The following is a 15,917-nucleotide window of genomic DNA, read 5'->3' on the forward strand; positions in this document are numbered from 1 at the left end:
ATGTAAAATAGCCTTTTGATTGACTAAAACAACACCCATAATAATTTTTTTTTCAGATAGAAATGCTGAACATTTTAGAAAAACAACTTTTTGTGTAGCCATGTGAGAGTGTTATTCCAGCTGATCTGTTGTGTTATGTTACATGTTACATATGACTATGGACAGTGTCTTGTGAAAGACTCATGTTTGACCTTTTCTCAAATGAGAACGGTTGACTAACTCAGTCAGTGGTTCTCAACTCTCTCATCAGGGACCCCACAGCTGTTCCAGAGGTAGCTCACTTAACCAAATTAAAATCCTAATTTGATCTGGTTTCATCCAAACATCACCTAATTTCATGTTCGGGACCTTTAACAAGGTTGTGAAAATGGAAAAGACTGGGCTCTCGGTTCTCTTTTAGTTACAGTGGGTTAAAGAAAGGGACAACTCTTGGTTCTCCTGTGTTGGATATCCAGCGAAAGCTTTGAACAGGTGTCAGAGATCAGATGCCTTTAGCAGACAGAAGGGGAGGTAGACAGTGGGAAGGGGTCTGAAGGGGGAAGGTACTTAGGGGGTGTGTCCCAGGAGGAAGTGAAAAGGCAACCCTTAACCTGTGAGCTCATAGGTCACATCAAAGCCCAGACTGTGTGATGAGGGAAAGCTCCTGTGTGTGTGTGTGTGTGTGTGTGTGTGTGTGTGTGTGTGTGTGTGTGTGTGTGTGTGTGTGTGTGTGTGTGTGTGTGTGTGTGATGAGGTAAAGCACACCACTGTGTGGCACTTCTGCTTGTTCCAGCCATGCCCTTCTCTAAAGGTCTCCAATTGAATTTCTCTCCATTATTTGAACCTCTCAAGACCTCATTAAGAAGTCACTTCACGTCAATAAAAAGTAGCTTCAGGAAGAGTTATCTTCCATTACCTCAACCTAGACATAACATCTTTCCTTGTGCTTTTCTGCGCTACAATAGTACAATAGCACAGTGTTGTCTGTCAATCAGTTTTTAACTTCTTATGGCTGGGGGTAGTATTGAGAAGCTTGGATGAATAACATGCCCAGAGGTGCCCAGAGTAAACTGCCTGCTACTCAGGCCCAGTTGCTAATATATGCATATTATTAGTATTGGATAGAAAACACTCTGAAGTTTCTAAAACTGTTTGAACAATGTCTGTGTGTATAACAGAACTCATATGGCAGGCAAAAACCTGAGAAAAAATCCAACCAGGAAGTTGGTCATTTTTCAACTCATTCCCTATTGAAGATACAGTGGGATATTGGTAATGTTGCACTTCCTAAGGCTTCCACTAGATGTCAACAGTCTTTAGAAACTTGTTTGAGACTTATACTGTAAAGGAGGGGCTCATAAGGGCTCTTTGAGTCAGTGGTCTGGCAGAGTGCCACAAGCTCGTAACGCTCGTTCATGTGAGAGTTAGCTCGCGTCCCATTGCTTTTATACAGACAAAGGATTTCTTGAAGATTTATGTTAAAAACATCCTAAAGATTGATTCTATACATCGTTTGACATGTTTCTAAAGGACTGTAATGGAAGGACTGTAATGGAACTTTTTGAGTGAACGCACTTTGTGAGTTTGGATTTGTTTTCAAAATGCGCTAACAAAAGTAGCTATTTGGACATAAATGATGGACATTATTGAACAAAACAAAAATGTATTGTAGAACTGGGATTCCTGGGAGTGCATTCTGATGAAGATCATCAAAGGTAAGTGAATATTTATAATGTTATTTCTGACTTCTGTTGACTGCACAATATGGCGGATATCTTTTTGGCTTGTTTGGTATCTGAGCGCCGTACTCAGATTATTGCATGGTTTGCTTTTTCCGTAAAGCTTTTTTGAAATCTGACACAGCGGTTGCATTAAGTAGAAGTGTATCTAAAGTTCCATGCATAACACTTGTATTTTCATCAACATTTACTGTTAGAATTTCTGTAAATTGATGTGGCTCCCTGCAAAATCACTGGATGTTTTTGGAACTACTGAACATAACGCGCCAATGTATACTGAGATTATTTGATATAAATATGAACTTTATCAAACAAAACATACATGTATTGTGTAACATGAAGTCCTATGAGTGTCATCTGATGAAGATCATCAGAAGTTAGTGATTAATGCTATCTCTGTTTCTATTTTGTGACTCCTCTCTTTGGCTGGAAAATGGCTGTGTTTTTCTGTGACTTGGCTCTGACCTAACATAATCCTTTGTGGTGTTTTCGCCATAAAGCCTTTTTGAAATTGGACACTGTGGTGGGATTAATAACAAGAAGTGTATCTTTAAAATGGTGTGAAATACTTCTATGTTTGAGGAATTTAAATTATGGGATTTCTGTTGTTTTTAATTTGGCGCTCTGCACTTTCACTGGCTGTTGTCATATCGATCCCTAAGAAGTTGTTAAGTCTGTGCATGTCAATGAGCAGTAGTTTCAGGAGTAGTTGGTTACCTTCTCTTAGATATCTTCTCTTAGTATTCACTTCTGCTGCTTTCCTGCACATTAAAACAATAGCACAGTGCTTTTCTTTCCTCCTTTCCCTCACCCAAACCTAAAACTCAGCCCAAACTCAAATGGATTATTGTCTATTTAGGCATACTTGAAATGGTGAAATTATGGCGTGACTTGGCATTTTATGTCCATTCCAATTTCCAACCATCCAATTAATTTTTTTTTTTAAATGTTGGAACTCAGTCAGTGACTCAACTTACTGTTGCTAGGTAGAATAGTAGAATACACAAGGTGCAATTTCAAAATGTGGCTGTTTATCAACAATTTTTATGATAGTTTCTCAATCAGCCCATGTCAGCATTTTTTGGGGGGGATTGGTAAGTTAGTCTTGCGGCCAGCTATCTTAACTTAGTAATCATGGTTGAATTAGAGCCCGGGAGGACCCCATTGATTATGTTAGTCAGGCTCACTCAGATATCATATTACAAACTGAAAACATTTCTCTCCATCCTATGACAAAATGTGTAGAATTGCAGCGAACTAGCTTAAAAACGGCAACACGTTCTCTACACCCCATGGCAAAATGGGGGGATGGGGGATTTTTGGTGTCCCACACCCCCATCAAAGTTGCCCATCCCTGATTTAATAGGATCGATGAGCTAGGCATGGGCATTGTGGATGGGGTTGAGGATCACAGGATGGGCTTGAACAGCAAGCTGCAGTATGGCTCATGAGATTGTGAGTTCAATCCCAGTGCTAGGCACCTGTTTTGTATTTTTGTTTTAACCCTATCCTTAACCCTAACCTTAACCACTCTGAAGTAAACTAAACCCTAATGCCTAAATTTGACCAAAATCTCAGAATTAATGCCTAAATGTAACTGTCGAGGTTAGTTTTGGTTTCACTTTTGCGCAGTTTGACTGACAGCTAACATGCTCTATAATCAACAGACATACCACAGATGGCCCCACATGCCATAATTTAAAGCGCCAGCCATGACTTATCTCTATTGCTGCATTTATGACAAGTTATGGTGTTTTCTTTAGAGATGGTGTTGCTAAAACTCCATTATAGTGATGGAGATGTACTCATCAATGTCACTTTGGGAGTGATAACTAATAATGAACAACTTTTTCAAGGCTTTCCTCTACACTAGGAAGGTGGTCAAATATTTCCCTACCTACATGGCATTTGGATGATGGAGATGTACTTATTATACTTATTGCTGGCACTTTGGGAGTGATAACGGCAGAAACAACAGCTCTAGAAATCCATCTCACAACATTAATATGAAAAGGCCTTCCATCGGTGCATGGGGACAGGAAATATCATTACACACACAGGGAGGGAGAGATAGGGGAACAAAACAGTCTCCATGTGAGAGTCGAAGGACGATGAAGGTCTGAAACTCTGTATTCCTTATAGGTGACGAGGAGTTGGGAAGATGGAGTGAAAGAGAGTCAAACAGAGACACAGAGAGAGATTCTGAGCGAGATTCTGAACGAGAGAGAGAGAGAGATACAGGAGAGTCTGGGATTTTCAAGATGGGGAGGAAATAGGTGCCACATAGGAGATATTGCTAGCACGGTGAAGCAGGCTTGTCTACCCTTCAGCCGCCCATACACCCCTATAGCCCTTTAGCTCTAATCCTCCATGGTCCCCTAGCCATCAGAGATGGTGACTGGTTGCTCAAGGCTTCAGGGCTCAGAGATGGGAGCGGAGGGGTGTGTGAGTTCTTGTGTGTGGAGGGTTGGGTGGCAGGAGAGAGAGAGAGAGTAGGTGGATGACAGGACTATTTGGGAAGGAGAGAGAGGGAGAGGGAGAGAGAGAGAGAGAGAGAGAGAGGGGGGGGAGAGAGAGAGAGAGAGAGAGAGAGAGAGAGAGAGAGAGAGAGAGAGAGAGAGAGAGAGAGAGAGAGAGAGAGAGAGAGAGAGAGAGAGAGAGAGAGAGAGGGAGAGAGGGAGGGAGGGAGGGAGGGAGGGAGGGAGGGAGGGAGGGAAGGAGGGAGGGAGGGAGGGAGAGCGAGGGTTGGGGAGAAAGGCTTCAGGGCTCAGAGATGGGAGCGGAGGGGTGTGTGTGTTCTTGTGTGTGGAGGGTTGGGTGGCAGGAGAGACTTGGAGCAGAAAATAACGTGCATTTATTTATCTATCGTCTCTGTGAGACTCGGCGAGACAACTTTGTTGTGTTGTGGATGCTTCCTGGAACTCCCTAAGAGAGACATGCCTCTTTCAGCAAAGAACTGGCTGGCTGGCTGGCTGAATGGTCCAACAGGATTGTTCTCTAGAGTTGCCCCTCAAAAACAAACACTGCACAACTAATCCAAAGGCCTTGTCTCATTGTAAAGCATCTGATGACACTAAATTTAGACGTTATGTTGCTTTATAACCCCAGATAAACTCAGGAAGGACAGGGACACTACATTAAGTTGCTTTATAGCCCCAGATAAACTCAGGAAGGACAGGGACACTACATTATGTTGCTTTATAGCCCCAGGTAAACTCAGGAAGGACAGGGACACTACATTATGTTGCTTTATAGCCCCAGGTAAACTCAGGAAGGACAGGGACACTACATTATGTTGCTTTATAGCCTCAGGTAAACTCAGGAAGGACAGGGACACTACATTATGTTGCTTTATAGCCCCAGGTAAACCCAGGAAGGACAGGGACACTACATTATGTTGCTTTATAGCCCCAGATAAACTCAGGAAGGACAGGGACACTACATTATGTTGCTTTATAGCCCCAGGTAAACTCAGGAAGGACAGGGACACTACATTATGTTGCTTTATAGCCCCAGGTAAACTCAGGAAGGACAGGGGCACTACATTATGTTGCTTTATGGCCCCAGATAAACTCAGGAAGGACAGGGACACTACATTATGTTGCTTTATAGCCCCAGATAAACTCAGGAAGGACAGGGACACTTCATTATGTTGCTTTATAGCCCCAGGTAAACTCAGGAAGGCCTGGGACACTACATTATGCTGCTTTATGGCCCCAGATAAACTCAGGAAGGACAGGGACACTACATTATGTTGCTTTATAGCCCCAGATAAACTCAGGAAGGACAGGGACACTACATTATGCTGCTTTATAGCCCCAGATAAACTCAGGAAGGACAGGGACACTACATTATGTTGCTTTATAGCCCCAGGTAAACTCAGGAAGGACAGGGACACTACATTATGCTGCTTTATAGCCCCAGGTAAACTCAGGAAGGACAGGGACACTACATTATGCTGCTTTATAGACCCAGATAAACTCAGGAAGGACAGGGACACTACATTATGTTGCTTTATAGCCCCAGGTAAACTCAGGAAGGACAGGGACACTACATTATGCTGCTTTATGGCCCCAGATAAACTCAGGAAGGACAGGGACACTACATTATGTTGCTTTATAGCCCCAGGTAAACTCAGGAAGGACAGGGACACTACATTATGCTGCTTTATAGCCCCAGGTAAACTCAGGAAGGACAGGGACACTACATTATGTTGCTTTATAGCCCCAGGTAAACTCAGGAAGGACAGGGACACTACATTATGTTGCTTTATAGCCCCAGGTAAACTCAGGAAGGACAGGGACACTACATTATGCTGCTTTATAGCCCCAGGTAAACTCAGGAAGGACAGGGACACTACATTATGCTGCTTTATAGACCCAGATAAACTCAGGAAGGACAGGGACACTACATTATGTTGCTTTATAGCCCCAGATAAACTCAGGAAGGACAGGGACACTACATTATGTTGCTTTATAGCCCCAGGTAAACTCAGGAAGGACAGGGACACTACATTATGCTGCTTTATAGACCCAGATAAACTCAGGAAGGACAGGGACACTACATTATGTTGCTTTATAGCCCCAGGTAAACTCAGGAAGGACAGGGACACTACATTATGCTGCTTTATAGACCCAGATAAACTCAGGAAGGACAGGGACACTACATTCCATGGCATAATGGAAACAGAATCAGACGCACCTTGGAAGACTTGAAGGATTTTTTCCTTGTAGATCCTGTAGTCCGCCTCCAGGAAGACACAGAAGATAACACGTTCGATCTGCACAGAAAGAAAAAATAGAGAGAAAGAAAGAAAGGAAGAAAGAAAGAAAAATAAATAATTCCATTATTCCACTGTTGCTATTAATTGCACATTCAACTCCAGACCATCAGGACCAACAGATCCCACAAGAGCTACTAAAGGGACAAAATCAACAATTGAGGAACCAATGATAACGTTTTACACCAGGGAGCCACAATCAAACCATAAGCACAGTTCAGAATATCCTATTAGCCAATTAGCTGGCTCCCCAGTACAGAATACCAGCCTAGGTCCGTGTTCCAAATGGCACCCTATTCCCTATGCAGCACACTACTTTTGTCCAGGGCCCATAGGACTCTGGTTAAAAAGTAGTGCACTATATAGAGAGTAGGATGCCATTTGGGACACAACCCATGCCCCACTGGTGGCAGGAGTGGGGTCTACTACTAAGCAGGCTTTTAGTGAATATTACACTATATTACACTACATTACATCACATTTTGGAGATAATATCTGAATGAGAGCATTTCCTTTGGTAGGATACATTCAATATATCCCCAGCACCATAAAGTACAACTAAAAAGGTACTTATTCTCAAACTATAGACAAAAACGTGCAGCTATAGGTATCCTTTGACCCAGTACTTTGCTCTTATGAACTACCTCAGGAATTCAGAACTCACTAACCACTGACTGTCATTTATTTTACACTATGAGTGCTGCTAGTAAATTGTGCTTCTAATTCATAATCACTATAGTTATCCTCTCAAGCTGAACACTTTGGAGGGATTTTGCTATGGCTAATTCAAATTGCACCCTGCAAATGTCAGCATATCCTTTTTGAATAACTAAACTCTCTGTATATTCATTTCCTTATGTCTCATTTATTGTTATGAATTTTTGCCTGTGTGGGTTGCTACCATGCCTTCAGAAAGTATTCATACCCCTTGACTTATTCCACATTTTGTTGTGTTATAGCATGGAATTCATATATTTTTTCTCAACCATCTACATAAAATACCCCATAATGACGAAGCTCATCAAATTAATTCACATCCCTGAGTGTAAGGAGCGACGCTGGTAGACAAGAAGCAGGTATAGGGAGAACATTTAATGAACAACGGACATGAAACAGAACAGGAACAGCGTCTGGACAGGGGAAAAATAACGACCCCAATGCTGACACGGGGAACCAACAGAGGAACAGACAGAAATAGACAGGGCAATCAACAAAGGGAAGGAGTCTTGAGGCGGGCCGGACGCAGTGCCCGCTGACACGGTTGCCAGGTGTACGGTGTTTCCTCCGACACATTGGTGCGACTGGCTTCTGTGATAAGTGGGCATTGTGTCAAGAAGCAGTGCGGCTTGGTTGTGTTGTGTTTTGGAGGACGCTTTCGACCCGCGCCTCTCCCGAGTCCGTACAGGAGTTGCAGCCATGAGACAAGACTGTAACTACCAATTCGACACCACGAGATTGGGGAGAAAAAGGGGTACAAAATCAAAGGCAAGGAGTCTCCAATGAGCGCAGCTGCGCGTAATTATGGTGACAGGTGTGCGTACGAAGGGAAGCCTGGCGCAATCAAGCGCCATAGAGGGAGAGCGGGAGCAGGCGTGACACCGAGTCAATAAATGTTAGAGATATCTTTGGCAGTGATTACAGCTGTGAGTCTTTCTGTGTAAGTCTCTAAGAGCTTTGCACACCTGGATTGTACAATATTTTCAAATTATTATTTGTTTCAATTCTTCAAGTTCTGTCAAGTTGGTTGTTGATCATTGCTAGAGAGCATTTTCAAGTCTTGCCATAGATTTAAGTCATAACTGTAACTAGGCCACTCAGGAACATTCAATGTCGTCTTGGTAAGCAACTCCAGTGTATATTTGAAAGCAGACTGAACCAGGTTTACCGCTAAGATTTTGCCTGTGCTAAACTCTATTCCGTTTATTGTTAAGCTAAAAAACTCCCTAATCCATGCAGATGACAAGCATACCCATAACATGATGCAGCCATCACCATGCTTGAAAATATGGAGAGTGGTACTCAGTAATGTGTTGTATTGGATTTGTCCCAAACATACACTTTGTATTCAGGACAAAAAGGCCAAATATTTTGCAGTTTTACTTTAGTGCCTTATTGCAAACAGGATGCATGTTTTGTAATATTTGTATTCTGTACAGGCTTCTTCCTGTTCACTCTGTCATGTAGGTTAGTTTTGTGGAGTAACTACAATGTTGTTGATCCATCCTCAGTTTTCTCCTATCGCAGCCATTAAACCCTAACTGTTTTTAAGTCACCATTGGCCTCATGGTGAAATCAGTGAGCAGTTTCCTTTCTCTCCGACAAATGAGTTAGGACGCACGCCTGTATCGTTGTAGTGACTGGGTGTATTGATACACCATCCAAAGTGTAATAATAACTGCACCATGGTCAAAGGGATATTCAATGTATGTTTATAACTGTTTTACCTATCTACCAGTAGGTGCGCTCTCTGCTAGGCATTGTAAAACCTCCCTGGTCTTTGTGGCTTAATCTGTGTTAGAAAGTCACTGCTCGAGTGAGGGACCTTATAGATGATTGTGTGTGTGGGGTACAGCGATGAGGTTGTCATTAAAAAAATATGTTAACCACTATTATTGCACACAGAGTGAGTCCATGCAACTTATTAAGTGACTTGTAAAACACATTTTCACTAAGAAAACCATTTTGACATTATGGGGTATTGTGTTTAGACCAGGGACACAAAATCTAAATGTAATCCACACATGCAGACTGTAACACAACAACATGTGGAAAAAGTCAAGGGGTGTAAATACTTTGTGAAAGCACTCAACCGCTTATCAACAATTCAAGATCAAAAAACACATTCTTTTTTTTCATGCTGAAAAGATTGAAATATCTGTCTTACAAGGGTGAATACACTGAATACATATGACTGGAATAATGTCTGCACTAATACACAATCACATGAACACCTCTCCACCATCACTCTCCTTCCTATTGTACAATACAGCACCCTCTCCACCATCACTGTCCTATCTACCTTCCTATTGTACAATACAGCACCCTCTCCACCATCACTGTCCTATCTACCTTCCTATTGTACAATACAGCACCCTCTCCACCATCACTCTCCTATCTACCTTCCTATTGTACAATACAACACCCTCTCCACCATCACTCTCCTTCCTATTGTACAATACAGCACCCTCTCCACCATCACTCTCCTTCCTATTGTACAATACAACACCCTCTCCACCATCACTCTCCTATCTACCTTCCTATTGTACAATACACCACCCTCTCCACCATCACTCTCCTATCTACCTTCCTATTGTACAATACAGCACCCTCTCCACCATCACTCTCCTATCTACCTTCCTTTTGTACAATACAGCACCCTCTCCACCATCACTATCCTATCTACCTTCCTATTGTACAATACAGCACCCTCTCCACCATCACTCTCCTTCCTATTGTACAATACAACACCCTCTCCACCATCACTCTCCTATCTACCTTCCTATTGTACAATACAGCACCCTCTCCACCATCACTCTCCTATCTACCTTCCTATTGTACAATACAGCACCCTCTCCACCATCACTCTTCTATCTACCTTCCTATTGTACAATACAACACCCTCTCCACCATCACTCTCCTATCTACCTTCCTATTGTACAATACAGCACCCTCTCCACCATCACTCTCCTATCTAACTTCCTATTGTACAGTACAACACCCTCTCCACCATCACTCTCCTATCTACCTTCCTATTGTACAATACAGCACCCTCTCCACCATCACTCTCCTATCTACCTTCCTATTGTACAATACAACACCCTCTCCACCATCACTCTCCTTCCTATTGTACAATACAGCACCCTCTCCACCATCACTCTCCTTCCTATTGTACAATACAACACCCTCTCCACATCACTCTCCTTCCTATTGTACAATACAGCACCCTCTCCACCATCACTCTCCTTCCTATTTACAATACAGCACCCTCTCCACCATCACTCTCCTTCCTATTGTACAATACAACACCCTCTCCACCACCACTCTCCTTCCTATTGTACAATACAGCACCCTCTCCACCATCACTCTCCTATCTACCTTCCTATTGTACAATACAGCACCCTCTCCACCATCACTCTCCTATCTACCTTCCTATTGTACAATACAGCACCCTCTCCACCATCACTCTCCTATCTACCTTCCTATTGTACAATACAGCACCCTCTGCACCATCACTCTCCTTCCTATTGTACAATATAACACCCTCTCCACCATCACTCTCCTATCTACCTTCCTATTGTACAATACAACAACCTCTCCACCATCACTCTCCTATCTACCTTCCTATTGTACAATACAGCACCCTCTCCACCATCAATCTCCTATCTAACTTCCTATTGTACAATACAGCACCCTCTCCACCATCACTCTCCTATCTACCTTCCTATTGTACAATACAACAACCTCTCCACCATCACTCTCCTATCTACCTTCCTATTGTACAATACAGCACCCTCTCCACCATCACTCTCCTATCTACCTCCCTATTGTACAATACAGCACCCTCTCCACCATCACTCTCCTATCTACCTTCATATTACACAATACAGCACACTCTCCACCATCACTCTCCTATCTACCTTCCTATTGTACAATACAGCACCCTCTCCACCATCACTCTCCTATCTACCTTCCTATTGTACAGTACAGCACCCTCTCCACCATCACTCTCCTATCTACCTTCCTATTGTACAATACAGCACCCTCTCCACCATCACTCTCCTTCCTATTGTACAATATAACACCCTCTCCACCATCACTCTCCTATCTACCTTCCTATTGTACAATACAGCACCCTCTCCACCATCACTCTCATTCCTATTGTACAGTACAACACCCTCTCCACCATCACTCTCCTTCCTATTGTACAATATAACACCCTCTCCACCATAACTCTCTTATCTACCTTCCTATTGTACAATAAAGCACCCTCTCCACCATCACTCTCCTATCTACCATCCTATTGTACAATACAGCACCCTCTCCACCATCACTCTCCTTCCTATTGTACAATACATCACCCTCTCCACCATCAATCTCCTATCTACCTTCCTATTGTACAATACAGCACCCTCTCCACCATCACTCTCCTATCTACCTTCCTATTGTACAATACAGCACCCTCTCCACCATCACTCTCCTATCTACCTTCCTATTGTACAATACAGCACCCTCTCCACCATCACTCTCCTTCCTATTGTACAATATAACACCCTCTCCACCATCACTCTCCTATCTACCTTCCTATTGTACAATACAGCACCCTCTCCACCATCACTCTCCTATCTACCTTCCTATTGTACAATACAGCACCCTCTCCACCATCACTCTCCTATCTACCTTCATATTATACAATACAGCACACTCTCCACCATAACTCTCGTATCTACCTTCCTATTGTACAATACAGCACCCTCTCCACCATCACTGTCCTATCTACCTTCCTATTGTACAGTACAGCACCCTCTCCACCATCACTCTCCTATCTACCTTCATATTGTACAATATAACACCCTCTCCACCATCACTCTCCTATCTACCTTCCTATTGTACAATACAGCACCCTCTCCACCATCACTCTCCTATCTACCTTCCTATTGTACAATACAGCACCCTCTCCACCATCACTCTCCTATCTACCTTCCTATTGTACAATATAACACCCTCTCCACCATCACTCTCCTATCTACCTTCCTATTGTACAATACAGCACCCTCTCCACCATCACTCTCCTATCTACCTTCCTATTGTACAATATAACACCCTCTCCACCATCACTCTCCTATCTACCTTCCTATTGTACAATACAGCACCCTCTCCACCATCACTCTCCTATCTACCTTCATATTATACAATACAGCACACTCTCCACCATAACTCTCCTATCTACCTTCCTATTGTACAATACAGCACCCTCTCCACCATCACTGTCCTATCTACCTTCCTATTGTACAGTACAGCACCCTCTCCACCATCACTCTCCTATCTACCTTCCTATTGTACAATACAGCACCCTCTCCACCATCACTCTCCTTCCTATTGTACAATATAACACCCTCTCCACCATCACTCTCCTTCCTATTGTACAATACAGCACCCTCTCCACCATCACTCTCCTATCTACCTTCCTATTGTACAGTACAGCACCCTCTCCACCATCACTCTCCTATCTACCTTCCTATTGTACAATACAGCACCCTCTCCACCATCACTCTCCTTCCTATTGTACAATATAACACCCTCTCCACCATCACTCTCCTATCTACCTTCCTATTGTACAATACAGCACCCTCTCCACCATCACTCTCATTCCTATTGTACAGTACAACACCCTCTCCACCATCACTCTCCTATCTACCTTCCTATTGTACAGTACAGCACCCTCTCCACCATCACTCTCCTATCTACCTTCCTATTGTACAACACAGCACCCTCTCCACCATCACTCTCCTTCCTATTGTACAATATAACACCCTCTCCACCATCACTCTCCTATCTACCTTCATATTGTACAATACAGCACCCTCTCCACCATCACTCTCATTCCTATTGTACAGTACAACACCCTCTCCACCATCACTCTCCTTCCTATTGTACAATATAACACCCTCTCCACCATCACTCTCCTATCTACCTTCCTATTGTACAATACAGCACCCTCTCCACCATCACTCTCCTATCTACCTTCCTATTGTACAATACAGCACCCTCTCCACCATCACTCTCCTTCCTATTGTAAAATACAACACCTTCTCCACCATCACTCTCCTATCTACCTTCCTATTGTACAATACAGCACCCTCTCCACCATCATTCTCCTTCCTATTGTACAATACAGCACCCTCTCCACCATCACTCTCTTATCTACCTTCCTATTGTACAATACAGCACCCTCTCCACCATAACTCTCCTATCTACCTTCCTATTGTACAATACAGCACCCTCTCCACCATCACTCTCCTATCTACCTTCCTATTGTACAATACAGCACCCTCTCCACCATCACTCTCCTATCTACCTTCATATTGTACAATACAGCACCCTCTCCACCATCACTCTCCTATCTACCTTCCTATTGTACAATACAACACCCTCTCCATCATCACTCTCCTATCTACCTTCCTATTGTACAATACAGCACCCTCTCCACCATCACTCTCCTTCCTATTGTAAAAAGAACACCCTCTCCACCATCACTCTCCTATCTACCTTCCTATTGTACAATACAGCACCCTCTCCACCATCACTCTCTTATCTACCTTCCTATTGTACAATACAGCACCCTCTCCACCATCACTCTCCTATCTACCTTCCTATTGTACAACACAGCACCCTCTCCACCATCACTCTCCTTCCTATTGTACAATACAGCACCCTCTCCACCATCACTCTCCTATCTACCTTCCTATTGTACAATACAACACCCTATCCATCATCACTCTCCTATCTACCTTCCTATTGTACAATACAGCACCCTCTCCACCATCACTCTCCTTCCTATTGTACAAAGAACACCCTCTCCACCATCACTCTCCTATCTACCTTCCTATTGTACAATACAGCACCCTCTCCACCATCACTCTCCTATCTACCTTCATATTGTACAATACAACACCCTCTCCACCATCACTCTCCTATCTACCTTCATATTGTACAATACAGCACCCTCTCCACCATCACTCTCCTATCTACCTTCCTATTGTACAATACAGCACCCTCTCCACCATCACTCTCCTATCTACCTTCCTATTGTACAATACAGCACCCTCTCCACCATCACTCTCCTATCTACCTTCCTATTGTACAATACAGCACCCTCTCCACCATCACTCTCCTATCTACCTTCATATTGTACAATACAGCACCCTCTCCACCATCACTCTCCTATCTACCTTCCTATTGTACAATACAACACCCTCTCCATCATCACTCTCCTATCTACCTTCCTATTGTACAATACAGCACCCTCTCCACCATCACTCTCCTTCCTATTGTACAAAGAACACCCTCTCCACCATCACTCTCCTATCTACCTTCCTATTGTACAATACAGCACCCTCTCCACCATCACTCTCTTATCTACCTTCCTATTGTACAATACAGCACCCTCTCCACCATCACTCTCCTATCTACCTTCCTATTGTACAACACAGCACCCTCTCCACCATCACTCTCCTTCCTATTGTACAATACAGCACCCTCTCCACCATCACTCTCCTATCTACCTTCCTATTGTACAATACAACACCCTATCCATCATCACTCTCCTATCTACCTTCCTATTGTACAATACAGCACCCTCTCCACCATCACTCTCCTTCCTATTGTACAAAGAACACCCTCTCCACCATCACTCTCCTATCTACCTTCCTATTGTACAATACAACACCCTCTCCACCATCACTCTCCTATCTACCTTCATATTGTACAATACAGCACCCTCTCCACCATCACTCTCCTATCTACCTTCCTATTGTACAACACAGCACCCTCTCCACCATCACTCTCCTTCCTATTGTACAATACAGCACCCTCTCCACCATCACTCTCCTATCTACCTTCCTATTGTACAATACAACACCCTATCCATCATCACTCTCCTATCTACCTTCCTATTGTACAATACAGCACCCTCTCCACCATCACTCTCCTTCCTATTGTACAAAGAACACCCTCTCCACCATCACTCTCCTATCTACCTTCCTATTGTACAATACAACACCCTCTCCACCATCACTCTCCTATCTACCTTCATATTGTACAATACAACACCCTCTCCACCATCACTCTCCTATCTACCTTCCTATTGTACAATACAGCACCCTCTCCACCATCACTCTCCTATCTACCTTCCTATTGTACAATACAGCACCCTCTCCACCATCACTCTCCTATCTACCTTCCTATTGTACAATACAGCACCCTCTCCACCATCACTCTCCTTCCTATTGTACAATACAGCACCCTCGCCACCATCACTCTCCTATCTACCTTCCTATTGTACAATGCAGCACCCTCTCCACCATCACTCTCCTTCCTATTGTACAATACAGCACCCTCTCCACCATCACTCTCCTTCCTATTGTACAATACAGCACCCTCTCCACCATCACTCTCCTATCTACCTTCCTATTGTACAATACACCACCCTCTCCACCATCACTCTCCTATCTACCTTCCTATTGTACAATACAGCACCCTCTCCACCATCACTCTCCTATCTACCTTCCTATTGTACAATACAGCACCCTCTCCACCATCACTCTCCTATCTACCTTCCTATTGTACAATACAGCACCCTCTCCACCATCACTCTCCTATCTACCTTCCTATTGTACAATACAGCACCCTCTCCACCATCA

General features: G+C 43.4%; 1 protein-coding gene across 2 annotated transcripts in view; it reads right to left on the reverse strand.

The window, feature by feature from the left end:
* LOC139381901 (mono-ADP ribosylhydrolase 2) overlaps window positions 1-15,917 on the reverse strand; it is a 1,192,255-nt gene that overhangs the window by 96,128 nt on the left and 1,080,210 nt on the right. For both annotated transcript variants that reach the window (XM_071125757.1, XM_071125758.1), the window contains exon 9: window positions 6,420-6,498. In XM_071125757.1, coding sequence (XP_070981858.1) covers window positions 6,420-6,498 — 79 coding nt within the window. The remainder of the gene's footprint in view (window positions 1-6,419; window positions 6,499-15,917) is intronic.

This window comes from Oncorhynchus clarkii, chromosome 23, assembly GCF_045791955.1.
Source record: "Oncorhynchus clarkii lewisi isolate Uvic-CL-2024 chromosome 23, UVic_Ocla_1.0, whole genome shotgun sequence".
Classification (NCBI taxonomy): Eukaryota; Metazoa; Chordata; class Actinopteri; order Salmoniformes; family Salmonidae; genus Oncorhynchus; species Oncorhynchus clarkii.